The sequence below is a fragment of the Macaca thibetana genome, chromosome 1 (assembly GCF_024542745.1).
Source record: "Macaca thibetana thibetana isolate TM-01 chromosome 1, ASM2454274v1, whole genome shotgun sequence".
In the NCBI taxonomy this organism is placed as follows: Eukaryota; Metazoa; Chordata; class Mammalia; order Primates; family Cercopithecidae; genus Macaca; species Macaca thibetana.
In genome coordinates this window covers 218,807,463-218,824,798 of record NC_065578.1, presented here as the reverse complement: position 1 = coordinate 218,824,798, position 17,336 = coordinate 218,807,463, and the positions used below count along the sequence as shown (strand labels likewise).

General features: G+C 52.1%; 1 protein-coding gene and 1 long non-coding RNA gene across 5 annotated transcripts in view; one reads left to right on the top strand and one right to left on the bottom strand.

Annotated features, from left to right (window-relative positions):
* LOC126943745 (uncharacterized) overlaps positions 1-10,036 on the bottom strand; it is a 47,678-nt gene extending 37,642 nt beyond the window's left edge. The window contains exons 1-2 of the long non-coding RNA XR_007721840.1: positions 9,732-10,036; positions 8,560-8,562 (exon numbers count right to left, since the gene is read on the bottom strand). This is a non-coding gene — a long non-coding RNA (uncharacterized LOC126943745). The remainder of the gene's footprint in view (positions 1-8,559; positions 8,563-9,731) is intronic.
* A 113-nt stretch (positions 10,037-10,149) lies between these two features.
* The window catches only part of ZNF496 (zinc finger protein 496), a 32,021-nt gene continuing 24,834 nt past the window's right edge, over positions 10,150-17,336 (top strand). For 2 of the 4 annotated variants that reach the window (XM_050771737.1, XM_050771747.1), the window contains exons 1-5: positions 10,189-10,300; positions 10,443-10,658; positions 12,020-12,135; positions 12,485-12,911; positions 13,234-13,417. In XM_050771737.1, the coding sequence (XP_050627694.1) occupies positions 12,522-12,911; positions 13,234-13,417 (574 nt within the window). In that variant the 5' untranslated portion in view covers positions 10,189-10,300; positions 10,443-10,658; positions 12,020-12,135; positions 12,485-12,521. Of the gene's footprint in view, positions 10,301-10,346; positions 10,659-12,019; positions 12,136-12,484; positions 12,912-13,233; positions 13,418-17,336 lie in introns of those variants that run through there. The other 2 variants (XM_050771719.1, XM_050771728.1) reach the window with 2 other exon arrangements.

The following is a 17,336-nucleotide window of genomic DNA, read 5'->3' as shown; positions in this document are numbered from 1 at the left end:
AGTAACAAAAATATTTAATGTATACAGTCTGGTAACAATCATTATAAAACAAGCATATAGGATGGCAGCAAGTTTCCTAAGACTGTCGGTCAAGTCAGTGGGTGTCAGAGGGTGGGTGGGTACAAGCCTCTGTTTGTTTCCCAGGGCTGCTGTCATGATTGCCATAAACTGAGTGGCCTGAAACAACAGAGTCAGAAATCAAGGCATCTGCCGGGCCATGCTGTCTCCAAAGGCTCTGAGAATGGATCCCTCCTTGCCTCCTCCTAGACTCTGGTGAATGACAGCCATCTGTGGTGCTCCTGACCTTGTACACATCCCTCCAGTCTCCGTCTCTATCATCTCACATGGCCTTACAGGGACACCTGTCATTGGATGTTGGGCCTACTCTAACTCACAATGACCTTTATTCAGTATCATCTTAACTTGATTACATCTGCAAATTTCTACAAATCATGCGGAAGGCTGGAGTGCAGTGGCCGGGTCTCAGCTCACTGCAAGCTTCCCGGGTTCCCGCCATTCTCCAAAAGTTAATTCGCCCATTTTTTGTAGTAGAGACGGGGTTTCACCGTGTCAGCCAGGATGGTCTCGATCTCCTGACCTCGTGAACCTGGGATTACAGGCTTGAACCGCGGCCGGCCCTTATTTCCAAATTAATTCACATTTTCAGGAACCAAAAGTTAAGACATAAACCTTGTTAGGGGACACAATTTTACCCAAGGACTCTCCCTGCTACCCCTATTTGCACATGGAGTGAACTAGGCCTGAAGGAACAGGGACGGAAGAAGACTAGCAAAGTTAAAAAAAAAAACAACAAAAAACAGTAGCTACAGAGTACTGAAGAATTCCTGCAACAGATCATGCTATGCTTATAAGATTTAGTGGCCTGGCATGGTGGCTCATACCTGTAATCCCAAGACTTTGAGAGGCCAAGGTGAGAGGATGCGTCGAGCCCAAGAGTTTGAGACCAACCTGAGCAACATAGTGAGACTGCCTCTACAAAAAATTCAACAGTTTAGCAGGGCACGGTGGTACATGCCTGTAGTCCCAGCTACTTGAGAGGCTGAGGTGGGAGGACTGCTTGAGTCCAGGATGTAGAGGCTACAGTGAGCTGTGACTGTGCCACTGCACTCCAGCCTAGGGAACAGAGATCCTGTCTCAGAGAAATAAATAAATAAAATAAAAGACTTAGAGAAAGTACTTGGAATGTTTGGAGGTTGAGAGGAATTCAGAATACTTCATGTGGGAGCACAAATAACTGGCAGGTGGCGTCTGCATTAGGGTTCTTCAGAGAAACAGAACCAGCAGGATACAGATTGAAACAGATAGATGAAGATGGTATTCATTATGGAAACTGGCTTGGATGATTATAGAGACTGAGAAGCCTTATGATATGCAATCTGCAGGCTGGAGAAACAGGGAAGCTATTGGTATAACTCTAGGTCCGAGGCTGAAGGCCTAAGAAACTGGGGGACCACTGTCAGAGTATGAAGCTGCAAGAACCTGGAGCCCCAGTGTCTAAGGCCAGGAGAAAGTGGGTGCTCTAGCTCAAGAAGAAAAGAGAATTCCTCCTTCATCTGCCTTTTCACTCTCTCTGGGCATTCAACAGATTGGATAATGCCGGCCCACATCAGTGAGGGCAAATCTTCATTACTCAGTCTGACTCAAATGCCAGTCTCTTTGGGAAACACCCTCACAGACAGACCTGGAGTTATTGTTTCACCAGCTATCAGGTCATCCCTTAGCCCAGTCAAGCTGCCACCGAAAATTAATTATTACAGTGTTCAATGGCAGAAGGGCAGATTAAGACACACTAAAATGAGAAATGTCAAACACTATAAAGTTTAAAAGTTTATATGCAGCTAATAGAGAAGGAAGAAGGACTGTGACGAGCAAGAACCCGCTAAGTATCTCAAACTCTACGCTGGGTATTTAAGTGCCAGATTTTGTTCTATCCATTTGGACTAGGTGTATCAACAGTTTATGAATGGAAAAATTAACCCATCACTTCCCACCACTTAAGCAACACACATAGCAAGGGGGCAGAAATAGAATTTGCCTGTACGTGGGTCTGACAGAAGGAAAATACCCAGGGTAGGGACAGCATGGCTTCAACTGCACCTTAGTGAGCAGGCTGGAGAGAGAGGCTGAGGTCAGGAAGAAGTCTGTGCTCTGAGCTGGAATCAGGACACATATCAGGGTGTGGGGTCCAGGATGAGGTCTGTGCTATAAGGTGAAATCAGGACACACAACAGGGTCTGGGATCCAGGATGAGGTCTCTGCTATGCAATGGAATCAGGACACACATCAGGGTGTGGAATCCAGGATGAGGTCTGTGCTATAAGGTGAAATCAGGACACACAACAGGGTCTGGGATCCAGGATCCCAGGTCTCTGCTATGCGATGGAATCAGGTCTCTGCTATGCGATGGAATCAGGACACACATCAGTATGTGGGATCCAGGATGAGGTCTGTGCTCTGAGCTGGAATCAGGACACATAACAGGGTGTGGGATCCAGGATGAAGTCTGTGCTATGAGGTGAAATCAGGATATGGGTTAGGGTTTCTAAGTGGGATTGCACAGAAAAAAATAAATCTAAGATGCATTGAGGCTCCCAGACTTTTTATCAATTGGCAAATACTAGATATGAGGAGAGAAATGCAGCGTTGTCAGAGATGACTTGAATTTCAGAAAATGCTATGGAAAGAGTAAGGTGGCAAGAAGCTGAAGAGAATTGATAGTTACTTGTTTTGTTTGAGACAGGGTCTCGCTCTGTTGCCTAGGCTGGAGTGCAGTGGCACAATCATAGCTCAACTCCTTGGCTTAAGCGACCTTCCTGCTTCGGCCTCCTGAGTAGCTGGGACTACAAGTGTATGCCACTCTGCCCAGCTAATTTTTGAATTTTTTGCGGAGATGGGTTCTTGCTATGTTGCTTAGCCTGGTCTCAAACTTCTGGACTCAAGTGATCCTCCTGCCTTGGTCTCTCAAAGTGCTGGGATTACAGGCATGCATGAGCCACCATGCCTAGCTAGATACTTTTTAAATTTTCCTAAGTGACATGGCATACAAGGAATAGCTGGACATAAAATCCCATAACTGTGAGTAAGGATGTTTTCCTCCTTTACTAGATCGACTGAAACACTGTCCTACAATACCGAGGGTCTGCATTTACTCGCCCAAGAACCAATCACACCATTTGAGGCCTGCAGCAAACCCTTCTTTTCTGGAAGGCAGAGTCCAAACTCTACTCAGGGCTCCAACTTCCTGGGATGGTGGTGAGAATTAAGCAATACAATGCAGATAATATACCTAGCGAACGCCGAACATATTCTGTACAAAGTCTACTTCCCCACTCCTCCCTCATTCAGACACACACACATACCCCTGTAACACTGGGTCCCACTATCCTCTTTCTCTGAACATCAGTTTCTCTCCTGAAATTCCAGGATGCTGGGATTCAACCCATTTAAGGAGCAGACAGCAAAGACAATCACAAAAGATCAAACTCACATTCATGGAAACATCTGCAGAACTGTAACGATCAGGGCGTTTCCCTCCTAAGAGAGTCAAAACCTCTCCAGGCTGGGCACGGTGGCTCACGCCTGTAATTCCAGCACTTTGGGAGGCTGAGGCAGGTGGATCACCAGGTCAGGAGTTCCAGACCAGCCTGACCAACACGGTGATACCCTGTCTCTACTAAAAAATACAAAAATTAGCCAGGCGTGGTGGCACACACCTGTAATCCCAGCTACTCAGGAGGCTGAGGCAGGAGAATCACTTGAACCCAGGAGGCGGAGGTTGCAGAGAGCTGAGATGGCACCACTGCACTCCAGCCTAACAACAGAGCGAGACTCCATCTCAAAACAACAACAAAAACAAAACAAAACAAAACCTCTCCAGGAGCAAACGTGAGAAAATCTGCAAGATCTCCAAGGACTGAGGAAAGAGAACAGGCAGCCCTGCCTTTCATCAGACTAAGGAGACAGAGTAACCCACCGTGCATTCACAGGACACATGGTTTTCCCCAAGGTCTTGCCGAAGCTTTGAAACGCCACAATGCCCACTGGACAGACGGACTCCTGCTTTCTAACCAAGAACACCCTAGACCCACTTGCTAAACTCATTTATGACTGGGAGAATGCAACGACTAAGGCATCCTTGTCTCCTGACAGCCCATCACCCTCAGTGAACCCCTACTTCTCCTGAGCCCACCTCTAAACAACAACCAGTGCAGATAAGACTCCCACTTCCCTGACACATTAGCCGTTATTAAAACTTCATACTTCCGTGAGTCCCCCAAGCAACTAAGCACACTGGTGTGATAAGCCTGGTCTCCGCCTCCAGGTCCCCTTCTTTCCTTCCCATGACTGTGACCCAGTGACATTCCAATGCACCAGTAAAATCCCCTCATACCTTCTGCTTGTGTGCCCCACCCTGACCCCCCAACACAGGTACTCGCCCACAGGTTCTCTTTCTCAACCCTCCACCTGCACTGCCTGGGCCCTTAGCTCTCCTCCAACACGGCCTCTGCACGCATGCGGTGCCGCCGTCTCCGGGACCTTTGAGCATCACAAATCCTGTAATTTCATATCATTCTTGGACTGTAATTGCTGCAGCCACTTGGGAGTGATTGTTACAGATCTCACAAGGGAGACTTACTCCCATACTTGTCAGGATCACACCTGACATCCTCCCCTCCCCCTCCCCCCACCACCTGGAGCCAAACCTTGCAAAAATACCTCTCCCCTTATCAAGCCTCCTCTGAATGCGCTCCCCCCCGCCCCCGCTCACTGCATCAAGACAATAAATCTGGTCATTTCAGCAAATCTGAATTTGTCGAGGCACAAGCTCGTCCCTGATGGTCTGGCTGAATAAGTATGAACAACTCAATGCTCAAGAATAGCTCCCCCCAAATACCAACGTTTGGGGTCTTTATTTTCTTGACTGTAGCATCCAATGCTGACTTCAAGGAAAAAGATGTCATCCCTTTAGTGACAACTTGGTCATTTTCAGAGGTACTTTCACTGGAGCCCCTGAGAGTGGGTTATGTCAGTCTACCCGCAAATCTCAAAGTGCTTTTGCTTTCAACAAAAGAAAAAAAAAATAGATGAACAGGCCTCTGTGACGGCTGGGAGGCCTCTATAGTGAGAAAATGTCATCACACAAAGCTGTTTCACTGAACAGCTTCTCACTGACCCCTTTCCACAGGCCACAATAAGGGACCAGATTAATGCCTTGCTATCTGTGCACCCTAGAAGTCTGTGACTAACACAGTAAGAACTAGCACTACTATTCCTAGGACTGTTCCTAAAGCCACAGTTTATTGAGTATCTACTATACCCAGCTTACAACAGAGCTTCTCGCACTGCAAAAAGCATGCAAATCCCTGGTGCCTGGTTAGCCGCACAAGCTGTGGTTGGGGACTGTGGGTTCTGACAGCTCCCAGAGGAGGCAGGTGCGCTTGGTCCAGTGATGGGGCTTCACATATTTGCACACCTGTATTTGTCATCGGTCTACAAGCATATTATGTGGAATGACGACCTCCTCTGCAGGGGTCGATGTCACAGTGGAATGGCTGCCCACCTGCAAAGCACTGGGCTTTAGGTTACACATCACATTTCCCTGTGCACACTTCACTTTCCAGGTGATACATAATTCACATTTTCCTCTGCTATTGCCCATTCACCTTTCCACACTGCAAGATGGCTGTCTCACACCCTCTTCCCCCTGCTCTCACATTTCACCCCCTCTTTCTCCCTGTCACTTAAGGGCCCTGTGAAGCAGTCAGGGTTCTCCAGAGAAACAGAACAAATAGCATGTGGAGTCGGGGGAGGGAAGGGGGTGGGGGTTATAGAGCTAGAGATCAAAGAGAGAGATGAGGGAGAGTTTTCTTTTAAGGAACTGATTGGCTTGCAAGTCCAAAAGCTGCAGGGCAGGCTGCAGATCCAGAAAGAGCCGAGGCTGCAGCAAGTCAGAAGGCACGCCGCAGGGGGAATTCCTTCCTCGGGAGACTGCAGTCTTTGCTCTTAGTCTTTGCTCTTACCGCCTTTGACAGATTGGACGAAGCCCGCCCACGCTATTGAGGGTAACCCGCTGCATTCCAAGTCTACAGATTTAATATTAATCACATCTAAAAAACAGCCTCACAGAAACAGCCAGACTGGTGTTTGAACAAAAACTGAGTACCACAGCTAGCCAAGTTGGCTCATAAAATAAAACGTCACACTCGCTCCTTATTTTACTGGAGTGTTGGCAAAGTTGGAAGAAGCCTGCCCCAGGCTCTCCCTGCCCAGCTCCTGTGGACCTGCCCCGGGTCCAGACGCAGCCTTCCCTGCCTTCTGGCTCCCCACGGGCCCTGGGCGCCAGCCCTCCCTCGTCCAGGCGATGCACTGCAATTTCTCCCATCTTTAAGATGAGACCATTTTTCTCCACGGGGCTGTGTCCACTCTGTCACCTCCCTTCTCCTCCAGAAAGTACTCTAGCCCAGGAACTCCACTGTCTGCTCTGCTCAGGGGCCTCTCTACCAGATTCAATGGGCAGTGTCCTTTGCTCACTGGATTCGATCTTGGGGCTGGATTTATCCCCCGACCTCTTTCTCTCCTTGAAACACAGGTGCTCACTTGGATTCCAGGGCTCCAAACCTGCAATTTTCCTTCTCTCTCAAGGCGGTAGCAGCTCTCCCTACCCCCTTCTCTTGCCCTCGTCCTCCCCCTCACTTTCCTCCTCCTACTTCCCCTTCTCTCCCTTCTCCTCCACTAACCCCTTGGGCTCCCAGGGTCCGGGGCTGGCATTTCACAGGGTCTGCCCTCCCTGGGGCTGCTTCTCAAAACACACTCAACCCTCTTGTCCCAACTCCTGCTACACACTGTGACTCCAGATTTCCACCTCCAGCCACAGCTTTCTATCCCAGAGGGTCATCCCCACTTGTCTCCCGGGCATCTGAAAACCAGCAATTCCCAAATCCACCAATTCAACCCCAAACCCAGCCCCTTCCTGGAAACCTGCTTCCTTGCATCTGCCATCTCTAGAGGGCCCGTTCAGTCACCCAGTTTCAGCCCCAGTCACAGCCGTTCCTCACTCCTCTAACACCGGCAGCATGCCTTCAACACAGAGCCTGGACTGGGCTACTGCTCACCAGCTGTGCCCCCACCAGCCAACTCCAGGAACCGAGCATCTCCTGCCTGGATCTCTACAGCGATTCCTAACAGGGACTCTGCTTCATCTGTTCTGCACAGTGATCTTGCTAAAATCAAGATTCCGATAGGCCACACTCCTACTTGAAACCCTCTAATGACTATAAAATCCGGTGACCTGGTTCCAGCCTCACCATTCTCACTGTTCCTCTGCCCAGCTGAGCAAGCACACGCTGTTTCCTTTGCTGGAACACTCTTCCCACACTCCTCTGCTCAGGGGCCCCCCCACCTGCTCTCCACTCAAATGTCTCCTCCTGACAGAGGCCCTACCTGAACATCCCCAGCACACGCTTCCCCACCATGTTCTATTTCTTTCATGACACCTATCACCAATGGCGTTATATTGCAGAATCGCTGATTTATTATTTGATTCCCCTCCCAGCTCCTTGGATCATTCTTCTATGGTCTCCCCATGGATGGAATCATTGGCACATAGCAAACATTTCATAAAAACAGATATGATTGGCAATATCATATTCATACAAACCGAATACATGCACACACTGGGCATGACGATGGCACGGTCCTTGAGCACGATTTACGTGCAGGGTCCTCTTCCCGATGCTTCACCCGTGGCATCTGATACAACCCCACCTCGTCCACTGCGTCCAGAGGCAAACACCTTCCCCACGGGCTCCTGTGCCCCCACCCAGCTCTACACCATCCCTCTCCTCTCATTCACCCGCCACCTTGCTTTGCACCACTCCCCCTTAGGGCCTTTGCTGTCAAGGTGGTCTCCATGTGGGAAAAAGGGACTCTGATCAACTCCTTCATCTCAAATACCACCTTCACAGTAAGGCCTGCCTGCCTGCCCTCCTCTTTAATACCACGACTGTTACCAGCCCCTCCCCAGCACTCCTGACTTCCTGATGCCTCTCCCTTTCCTTTTCTCTCCACTTTCCTTTTTTTCTGTAGCACAGATCAAAGAGAGCAGGTCATGTTACTGATTTTGCTTCCTCCAATAGCCAGTTGTGTTCACAGATTACCTGAGCACCTGGAAGGCTGCCTGGCACTCATAAATGCACAGGAGGTACTCCGTATAGGTTTGCTGAATGACAGAAGCTTCAATCCCACACAACCATCAAATGAGGTACACAGCATCATCCCTGTTTTCTGGATGAGGAAACCGAGGCACAGAAAGGTTATGTAGGCCTGAGGTCACCTGGCTAGGAATTGATGGGGCAGGATTTAACCCAGGTGCCTGACTCCAGAACTTTGACTCTTAAGCCCCGTTTTGAGCTAAAGGCAGAAGCAGCATAAACAGCCCACTTTGTGCCTCAAAAGGTGAACAGTGAGAGGCACAACTGGGCAGGGACGTGTCAGGTCAGGGGAAGAAACTGAATTGGGTAGTGGGGATTAACTGGATACTGTCTGCCAGCAATTTCTGCCTCCTGCATTTTACCTGCTTTAGGGTTGCAAGGGGCAGAGCTATGAACACAGATGCCCACTCAACAGCCAGTTCCTGGGCCAGTCACAGGGTTGGGAGCTGTGGCACCAGGGCTCTGGAACCCCACAGACTAGGATGTTTGCCAAAGCACCTAAGCCCTACCAGCCTTCCCACTTCCTCTCCTCCATGTCACAGTTCCTGGCCGGTGTTCCTGAGAGCAGGCTGTACATGAGTCCTGTAAATGTCAGTCCAGTTAAGTCAAAGGGGGTGGCTCCTCCTTGCACCTGTAGGCTCCAGCTAAAATCTGTGTGGCCCTGCCGGGCATCTGGCTGTCATCTGGGAAACAATCACTGTTCACAAACAAGGGCTTCACTCCTTCGCTTGGTCCATCTCCTGCTAAAGTCAGAATGTGAACATTGACAAACAGCGGCTCCCAGTAACTCTGCTACTCAGAAGTGATTATTCCAGCAGTTCAGAGGAGGAAGTGGTGGTGCCCAGGGCCACGGGATTAGAAGAGTAACAGAGCTAAAGGATCCTGTGCCTCAGTCCAACCACCTTGTCCCCACTTACTCAGCCGGGCCACTTTCTTTGGGGAAACCGATTTCCTTCTGCTTGCCCTTGAAAGGAAATCGGAGCAACGGGCAGTAGCTACCCTCTGGAAGATGGAGAACCTTCTCCCCTTCTGCGTGGGAGAATCCAATTTCGGTGCAGAGCAGATGGAGAAGGGGCCATGGGAATCAGGCCTGCCCAGGGACCGGGTTCACACTTTCTCTCAAGCTCTGGAGCCTGAAAAATGACCACTCCCCGGGGACGACCCATGTCAGAATTTGGGCTATATTCAGCACAGTGTAGCAGCCAGCAGCCCTGTCTCAGGGTGGGGTCCGGAGGCCCTCATTCCTGCTTGCCCCTCACTGCCACATGACCTTGGGTCAGAGTCCCTCATCCTCTCCCTCCGCCACTGCGCACAGCGGTAACCGTGTTCACTTCTGCGAGCCCCGTGACCCCCACTCAGGGCCAGGACTCACGGCAGACCCCCTGCGCATCCCTCAGGGTCGTCCCGAGGCTCGGAGTGGCCTCCGGCTGCGCGGCCTTTCCTAACGCGGGGACTCCGCACGTGGGCGCCAGGCCCGGAAGGCGCGGGTGCGAGCGCTACCTTTGGCGTCCCGCAGCGACGGGAGGGGCTGGGCGGCCCGGAATTCGGCTGGCGGGGGCTCGCAGGGGGAGTCTGAAATGAGGCGGCCGACGGCGCGCGGGGCCTCCTCCCTCCGCTCCATCCCGCACCCCCAATTCCAGCTTCCATCCCAGCCGCGCCTCCCGGTCGGCCGTTCCGGGCGTCCAGCGGCCCGCGTGTCCTGGGGGCGCCGGAGAAGAAGAACAGCGGAGAAAATAGCCCCGGGCTGACTTTCCGGACCGGCGGGCCCGCGGGGAGGACCGGGCGCGGCGACGTGGCTGACCCACAAAGCCCCCGGCCCGGCGGCCAGGCCCAGGCGCGCGCGGAGCTGGGCGGGCCGGGGGTGTCGGATGTCACCCCCAGCGCACACCTCGGCCGGGGGGCGGGGGAGCGAACCACTGAGATGCGGAGACCTCCCCGGTCCTAGAGCGGAGCAGGAAGTGTCCCAGGGGAGGGAGCCGGAGGGCTCCGGCCTTTCCTTTCCTCGGCGTCCGGCGGGCTCCGGCAGTGGCCAGGCCTGCGCCGCCCGCCAACAGGGACGAGTCGCGGCGGTGAGTGCACCCCGGCTCCCGCGGCCGGCCCCGCCCCGCCCTCCTCGGCCCGCGCCCGGCCTCCGCGGCGCCGCCTCCCGGCCCAGAGCCCAGCGCTCAGGAAGGTGCGGGCGGGGGAGAAAGCAACACCATTGTTTTTCAGGCGCCTCCATTTGCCCCCGAGCCGAGCCGTGGCGTTCCGGATGATCGGGAGACGCGGTCTGGACGGGCCGGGAAAGGAGCCGGGCGCCTGCGGAGACGCCGCCTCAGCGAGTACGCCCGGCCGGGCGGGCCGGGAGGATGAGGACGGCTGCCCTGGACTTCCGCCGCCACAGGAGGGCTTTCGGCCGGACGCCGGGAGGGAGCTCCGGGCTGTGAGGTGAGGAGCCCCGGAGCCGGCGAGACGGGAGACGCGCGTGTGAGGGAGACCGAGGGCGCGGAGGGCGCGCTCCCCCTTCCCTGGCCCGCAGCGACCTTCTCCTTCCCCTTCTGCCGATCCGGCTCGGTCCCTCCTCCGCGAACGGCTGGGAGCTCGCTCCGCCCCTGCGGGGCCCTCCTCCGCCTCACTCACGTTAGTTCATTCATCAGGCGTCTCCTCCGAGCCTCCGACGCGCCAGGTGCCGCCGTGACAAAGACGGACGCGGCCGTCTGGTTGGAGACGATCCGAGTGGCAGCCCGGGTGGGCGCCGGTGCTCCGGGGGGGCGGACCTGAGTAGTCCTGGGCGCTGCAGGTGTGTGATGGGCGCCGCAGGGGGCCGCCGAGCAGGGCGGGCGGGGCCCACCCCGGGCTCCAGATGCCGGAGCCGCCCTGGAAGGGAATCCGGTGGTGGGGAGCCCTGTAATGCGTCCAGCCCGACGCCTCCACGGCCCCCATATGCGTTTCTGTATGTGTTGTTACTTTGGAAAGCAAGGAGATTCAGAGCAGTGGGTGTTTCTGGAACCACTGAGTTGTTTCGTAGCTTTTCTGGCATCACTTGTCTTCCTGTGAAATGGGAGTGAGGCCCGAGTCCCCCTTGTGAGCTGTTGGAGGTTAAGGCGCAGCCACGCTGGACAACCTCCTGCAGATGGAGGAGTGGCAGGCACTGCCGGTCCTAAGGATCATAGAGGCCTGATGGCAGAGAAGGGCACCGTGAGTGTCCCCATGTGCCCTTTCACGGGTCAGTGTTCTAGGGTGGGAGTCATGAACACCAGCCAGGTATACTGGTTGCTGGTCTCTTTTGCCACCCTGTATGTGTCGGCTAGTTGTCTGCACACCAGCGGGGAGGTGGAGGGACCCCTGAGGCCCACCTTGAGGGTGTGGCAGCTGCAGTGTCCAGGGGTTCTTTGAGGGCTGAGCTGTGCCGTGACGGACCCACTCTCCTGTCCTGGCCGAGGAACGGCTTTCGCGGGTGTGCCGTTGCCTTGAATGTGGTTTGAAGAGGTCAAGGATAGACAAGAGGGTGGAGGCGAGGTTGAACGTCAGGCAAGAGTTGGCAGAAGGTTCATAGGAAACCACTGATATTTCTAAATGCAGTGTTATTTGTCCCTCGTGGACTGCATGTGGCTGTCTCATGTGATGTTCCCTGTGTCTGGGTATTTTCCCTGCCTCCCGTTGCAGACTCTGTTGGGCAAAGCTGATTCTGGCTGGGTTGTCCATCCAGCACTGAGCACCATCAGCCCTCTGCCACCAGCAGGATGGATTTTCCATTCCTGGATGTGCTGGAAGGCTCATCCGATGCATGTCTGTCTTTGTCTTTCCAGCTCTATTTGTAAAGGTCTTGAGAACAAGAACAGTGACTTCGGCTCCGGAGCTTCAATATAGTGGCCTGCTTGGCCTGCCCATCTCGGGTCTCTCCAGGAGGACCCAGCCACTTAAGGTACCAGAGAGTCTTGATTACATCTGCATGTGGCGCTGTTGGTTTCCTGGGATGCTCAAAACACCAGTGTCACGTTGAAATGCCACCACTTTCTCCCAGATTTCCTGCCTTGTTCATCCAGTCACCCGCTTACGGGAATCCACACGTAATGGTACTGATGGGGGGAGGGTATCTTTCTGTCTGTTTCATTCTGTGTGTAAAGACCAGCCACACCGACACTCCCTACCTTTCCCAGGGCTTCTCCAAAGGGCTGGTCTCTGAGGGCATTGACAGTTTCCTTGTCACTGTCCCCCAGAAATGACCACAGGAGACCAGAACACTGAAGCCAGTGATTTCTGTTTGGAAATAGGGTCGTCTTCTGCTGCTGACCCCCATCAAATCCCATCATGCCCACAGCCCTGTGCCCCCGAGTCTTGGCTCCGAAGGAAAGTGAGGAGCCCAGGAAAATGAGGAGCCCACCTGGAGAGAACCCTAGCCCCCAAGGGGAGCTTCCCAGTCCCGAGTCCTCTCGGCGCCTCTTCCGCCGTTTCCGCTACCAGGAGGCGGCAGGCCCCCGGGAGGCCCTGCAACGCCTCTGGGACCTGTGCCGGGGCTGGCTGCGGCCTGAGAGGCACACCAAGGAGCAGATTCTGGAGCTGCTGGTGCTAGAGCAGTTCCTGGCCATCCTGCCCCGGGAGATCCAGAGCTGGGTGCGGGCGCAGGAGCCTGAGAGCGGAGAGCAGGCTGTGGCCGCGGTGGAGGCACTGGAACGGGAGCCCGGGAGACCCTGGCAGTGGGTGAGTAGAAGGGGTGGGGCTGGGACGGGTAGAGATCTGGTGCTTAGACACTTTGACTGGGCCATGCATGCACTGGCCAGGGAATGAGGAATTCCACTGAGAGCCGTGTACTTTGGTTAGGACCAGACTAGAGTTTCCTAAGAAAGCCAGTTTTACTCCCTGAAGCCTCTAATTTGGGCATGATGGTGTCATGCCCCTTTACGGCCCAGTCCAAGGCCTAAGTGGAGCCTTTGGTGGGCAGCTGTGGAGTGGATGGTCACCAGGCCCAGGGAGAGATGGGACCTCTTCGCCTAGCTCTGAAAAGCTTTCTCTGGGATTGCAGCTCAAGCACTGTGAAGACCCTGTGGTGATTGATGATGGGGACAGCCCTCTGGACCAGGAGCAGGAGCAGCTGCCGGTAGAGCCCCACAGCGACCTTGCAAAGAGCCAGGATGCCCAGCCCATAGCCTTGGCACAGTGCCTGGGGCTCCCAAGCAGAGCACCAAGCCAGCTCAGCGGGGATCCAGGTATGCAGCCCGGGGAGTAGCAGGGGTGATCTGGGGGAGCGCACACCACACACTATACACTGGGGTGGTTTTTAAGCTGATGGCTTTTGCATCAGCAGTTTTCTCCTGTTCCCTGAGGGGCTGTGAGCTGTTATCAGGGTCTGAGTCCCTTCCTGGAGCAATTAAACGAGAATCTCATCAGGATGTTTGTTCTTTTCATGGTTCTAGATCCTCTCAGAGCTAACTCTTCTGTAAGTGGGTGTCACTGAGGTGGTGCCCTCTCATCTCTTTGAGGATGCATCTTTGCAGGATTTGTCAGTTTGATGACAGCTAGGGCCTGCTGCATGAATGGAGTATGGCCATCTCTTGTCTCTTGGAACCTCTGTTTCTTTGGCTAAACAATTCCTATTTACAGGAGCATTGTGATTCTGCAAAGAGATATAAAAATACTTTGGAGAACAGAGGATGGTATCTAGTGTGTGGGACCAGAACATCAGCTAGACATGGTTTGAGTATGTGTATGAAGTACATGGTTGCTACAGAAAAGTAGTTTTGTCATCAGATAAACTTAGATTTGAATCTTCTGGGTATGACATGAGGCATGCTTCTAAACTCCGAAAGCCTCAGTTTCTTCCTCTGTCCAACAGAGATAGTAATTACCTTTTTTGGGGTTTTTGGACGATTAAATGAGATACAACCTATAAAAGGCTGAGCACAAAGCCAGAGATGCCCAAAACTTTTTTTTTTTTTTTTTTTTTTTTTTTTTTGAGACGGAGTCTCACTCTGTCACCCAGGCTGGAGTGCAGTGGCGCAATCTCGGCTCACTGCAACCACCACCTTCCAGGTTCAAGCAGTTCTCTCGCCTTAGCCTCCCAATTAGCTGGGTTATAGGCGCTTGCCACCACGCCTGGCTGATTTTTATATTTTTAGTAGAGACGGGGTTTCGCCATGTTGGCCAGGCTGGTCTCGAACTCCTGACCTCAGGTGATCTGCCTGCCTCGGCCTCCCAAAGTGCTGGGATTACAGGCGTGAGCCACCGCGCCTGGCCGCCCAAAACTTTTAAGTACATATCATGGGAAACCAGTACTCTTGGGTTGAAGGAAGTCTGGCACGTGGGTTCCTCTGGGTGGACTTTCCACAGTGCTCTGTAGGTACAGTGGAAAGAGAGTGTCTAGGGGGCCAGGGGGGCTTTCTTAGGACTCTGGGTGGACTTGCCACAGTGCTGTATAGGTACAATGGAAAGAAAGTGTCTGGGGGGCCAGGGGGCGTTCTTATGATTTGCAGAAGTTGTGTTGGCCTTATGATAAGCTTTTCAGTAATAAAACCAAAATGCCTATTAAATATCTCTCTGTGGAAAAACTCTAGTGACTCCTGTACAAATCATACAAACTCTTCAGCCTTTTCTTGCTCGTAAGTCAAGATTGGTGTGTCATTTGCTGCCATAACAAAGTACCAGAGTGGGTGGCTTATGTAACAGAAATGTATTCTCTCACAGTTCAGGAGGCTGGTGTGTTGTTTGCTGCCATAACAAAGTACCACAGAGTGGATGGCTTATGTAACAGAAATATATTCTCTCACAGTTTAGGAGGCTGGAAGTCTGAAGTCAAAGTATCAGCAGCCTTGGGTTCTTCTGAAGCCTCTCTCCTTGGCTCTAGACGTGCCTAATGTTAACACTAAGAGAAGTTTGCAGATAGGCATTTAGAAGGAGCTAGGGACTGAGCGCAGTGGCTCACGCCTGTAATCCCAACACTTTGGGAGGCTGAGGCGGGCGGATCACCTGAGGTCAAGAGTTTGAGACCAGCCTGGCCAAGATGGTGAAACCCCATCTCTACTAAAAATACAAAATTAGCTGTGTGTGGTGGTGGGTGCCTGTAATCCCAGCTTTTCGGGAGACTGAGGCAGGAAAATCACTTGAACCTAGGAGGCGGAGATTGCAGTGAGCTGAGATTACGCCATTGCATTCCAGCCTGGGTAAAAACAGTGAAACTCCGTCTCAAAACAAAAACAAAACAAAACAAAAAAAAAGAAGGAGCTGGGAGGGGAAGTCTCTTATGCCACTGGCTCTCCTTGGGACCCGTAAAAACCTATGAATATCTGGCCCTGAAAGCTGACAACAAGCTTTGTGCCAGGACTCTTGGTGACGGGCAGTTTTCTTTCAGGGAGAAGAAGAGGAAGATGTTTACACTAAGAGAAGTTTGCAGAGCGAGTGTAACAGACACCTTCTCTCTCTGGGTCTCTTACATGGTCTTTCCTTTGTGTGTGTCTGTGCTTTATCTCCTCTTCTTGTAAGTTCACCAGTCCTGTTGGATTAGGGCCCACCCGTATGACCTGATTTTATCTTAATGACCTCTTTAAAGACCCTGTCTCCAAATACAGTCGCCTTCTGGGGTACCTAAGGATTAGGGCTTCAACGTAGGAATTTGAGAGGAGCATAACTTAGCCCGTAACAACAGGCATAAGGGAAGCAGCCAGTCACCCACATAATGCACGTGCAAGTAGCTTGGGTTATGCAGGAAGTGGGGGGCTGTGAGAGGCCTTGTAGTGGGGTCTGGGAAGGCACGCAGGAGGAGGGGAAGAGTTTCAGGAACTACAGCAGCCTGTGCAGTTGCTTCTTGATAAAGTTCTGAGATAAGCCAGCAACCACAGATGGGGTTTAGGAAAACAGGGCCAGCTCTCCCATTTCCATGAGCAATTATCAATAGGCAAAGTAGGTGTGACAAGAGTTAGCAGTCAGGAAAACCTTAACTATTAGGACAATTTATCATTGGAATGCACTACCCGTCATAGCTGTATAGTTCCTCATCTTGAAGATCTTCCCCACAACCTAGGTTCTGTGGAGGGTCTGCAGCTCTCCAAAGTGATTCTCGAAAGGGTCCATGTATTCATTTATCGGGGCCAAAGGTAGGGTGGGGCTACATATTCATATATATATCTGGGATAGCTGCATATCCCAGAAGGTGGCAGGTGTGAGGAAGCAGAACTAAAATACCACCTGCTAGCCAGGCACCGTGGCTCACGCCTATAGTTCCAGCTACTGGGGGCTGAAGCAGAAGCATCGCTTGAGGCCAGGAGTTTAAGACCAGCCTGAGCAACATAGTGAGAACCCACCTCTAAAAAATAAAACATCCCCTCTGGGAGATGTTGGTCAAAGAGTCGAAGTTTCCATTAGATAAGATGAATAAATTCTGGAGATCTATGGTACAGCATGGTGATGTTGATTAAAAATAATGCATCTTATACTTGAAAATTGCTAAGAAAGTAAGAAATGTTCTCATCACAAAAATGTATGAGGTGTAGATTTGTTAATTAGCTTAATCATTTCACAATGTATAGTTATCACATTGTACAGTTTTCATACATACAATTTTTGTCAATTATACCTTAATAAAACTGGGAGGTAAAAGTAAGTTAAATAAAGATGAAGATAGAAACTTAAAATAGAACATACACACACAAAAATACCACCTCCTCAAATCTACACCCATCCAGCCTGAGCTTCCCTTCAGATACAGTGAAAAGGCTGCCTTCCACTGAGACCCCTAGAATGGCACTGCCATCTGTGTGGGCTCCTGACCCCATCCTTTGTTCCACATAGCCACTCTTGCAGCTGCTGTTTCCTGCAGGCTTTGTGTCCCAGCTCTGAAAGGCCAGGGACACTGACCTCTGGGGTTTGCTTTGATAGTGACTTAACATATGACCTGGGGTTAACCAATAGACTGTAGCACAGCTCTCCAAGTCTTAATCTGAGAAAAGAGTACTGTTGGAAACACAGAGCTCATTTTTACATGGCTGCCCTGCTGGCAGGGAATGTAGCTCATGGCAGAAGCCTCAACAAGGGGTAGTTTCCAATTTCAGGAGAAGAGTGGCAGAGTCCCTGATAGCCCAAAATAAGGCTGGTGAGATGGTCCCAAAGCCACACTTTACATTTTGTATGAGGGTT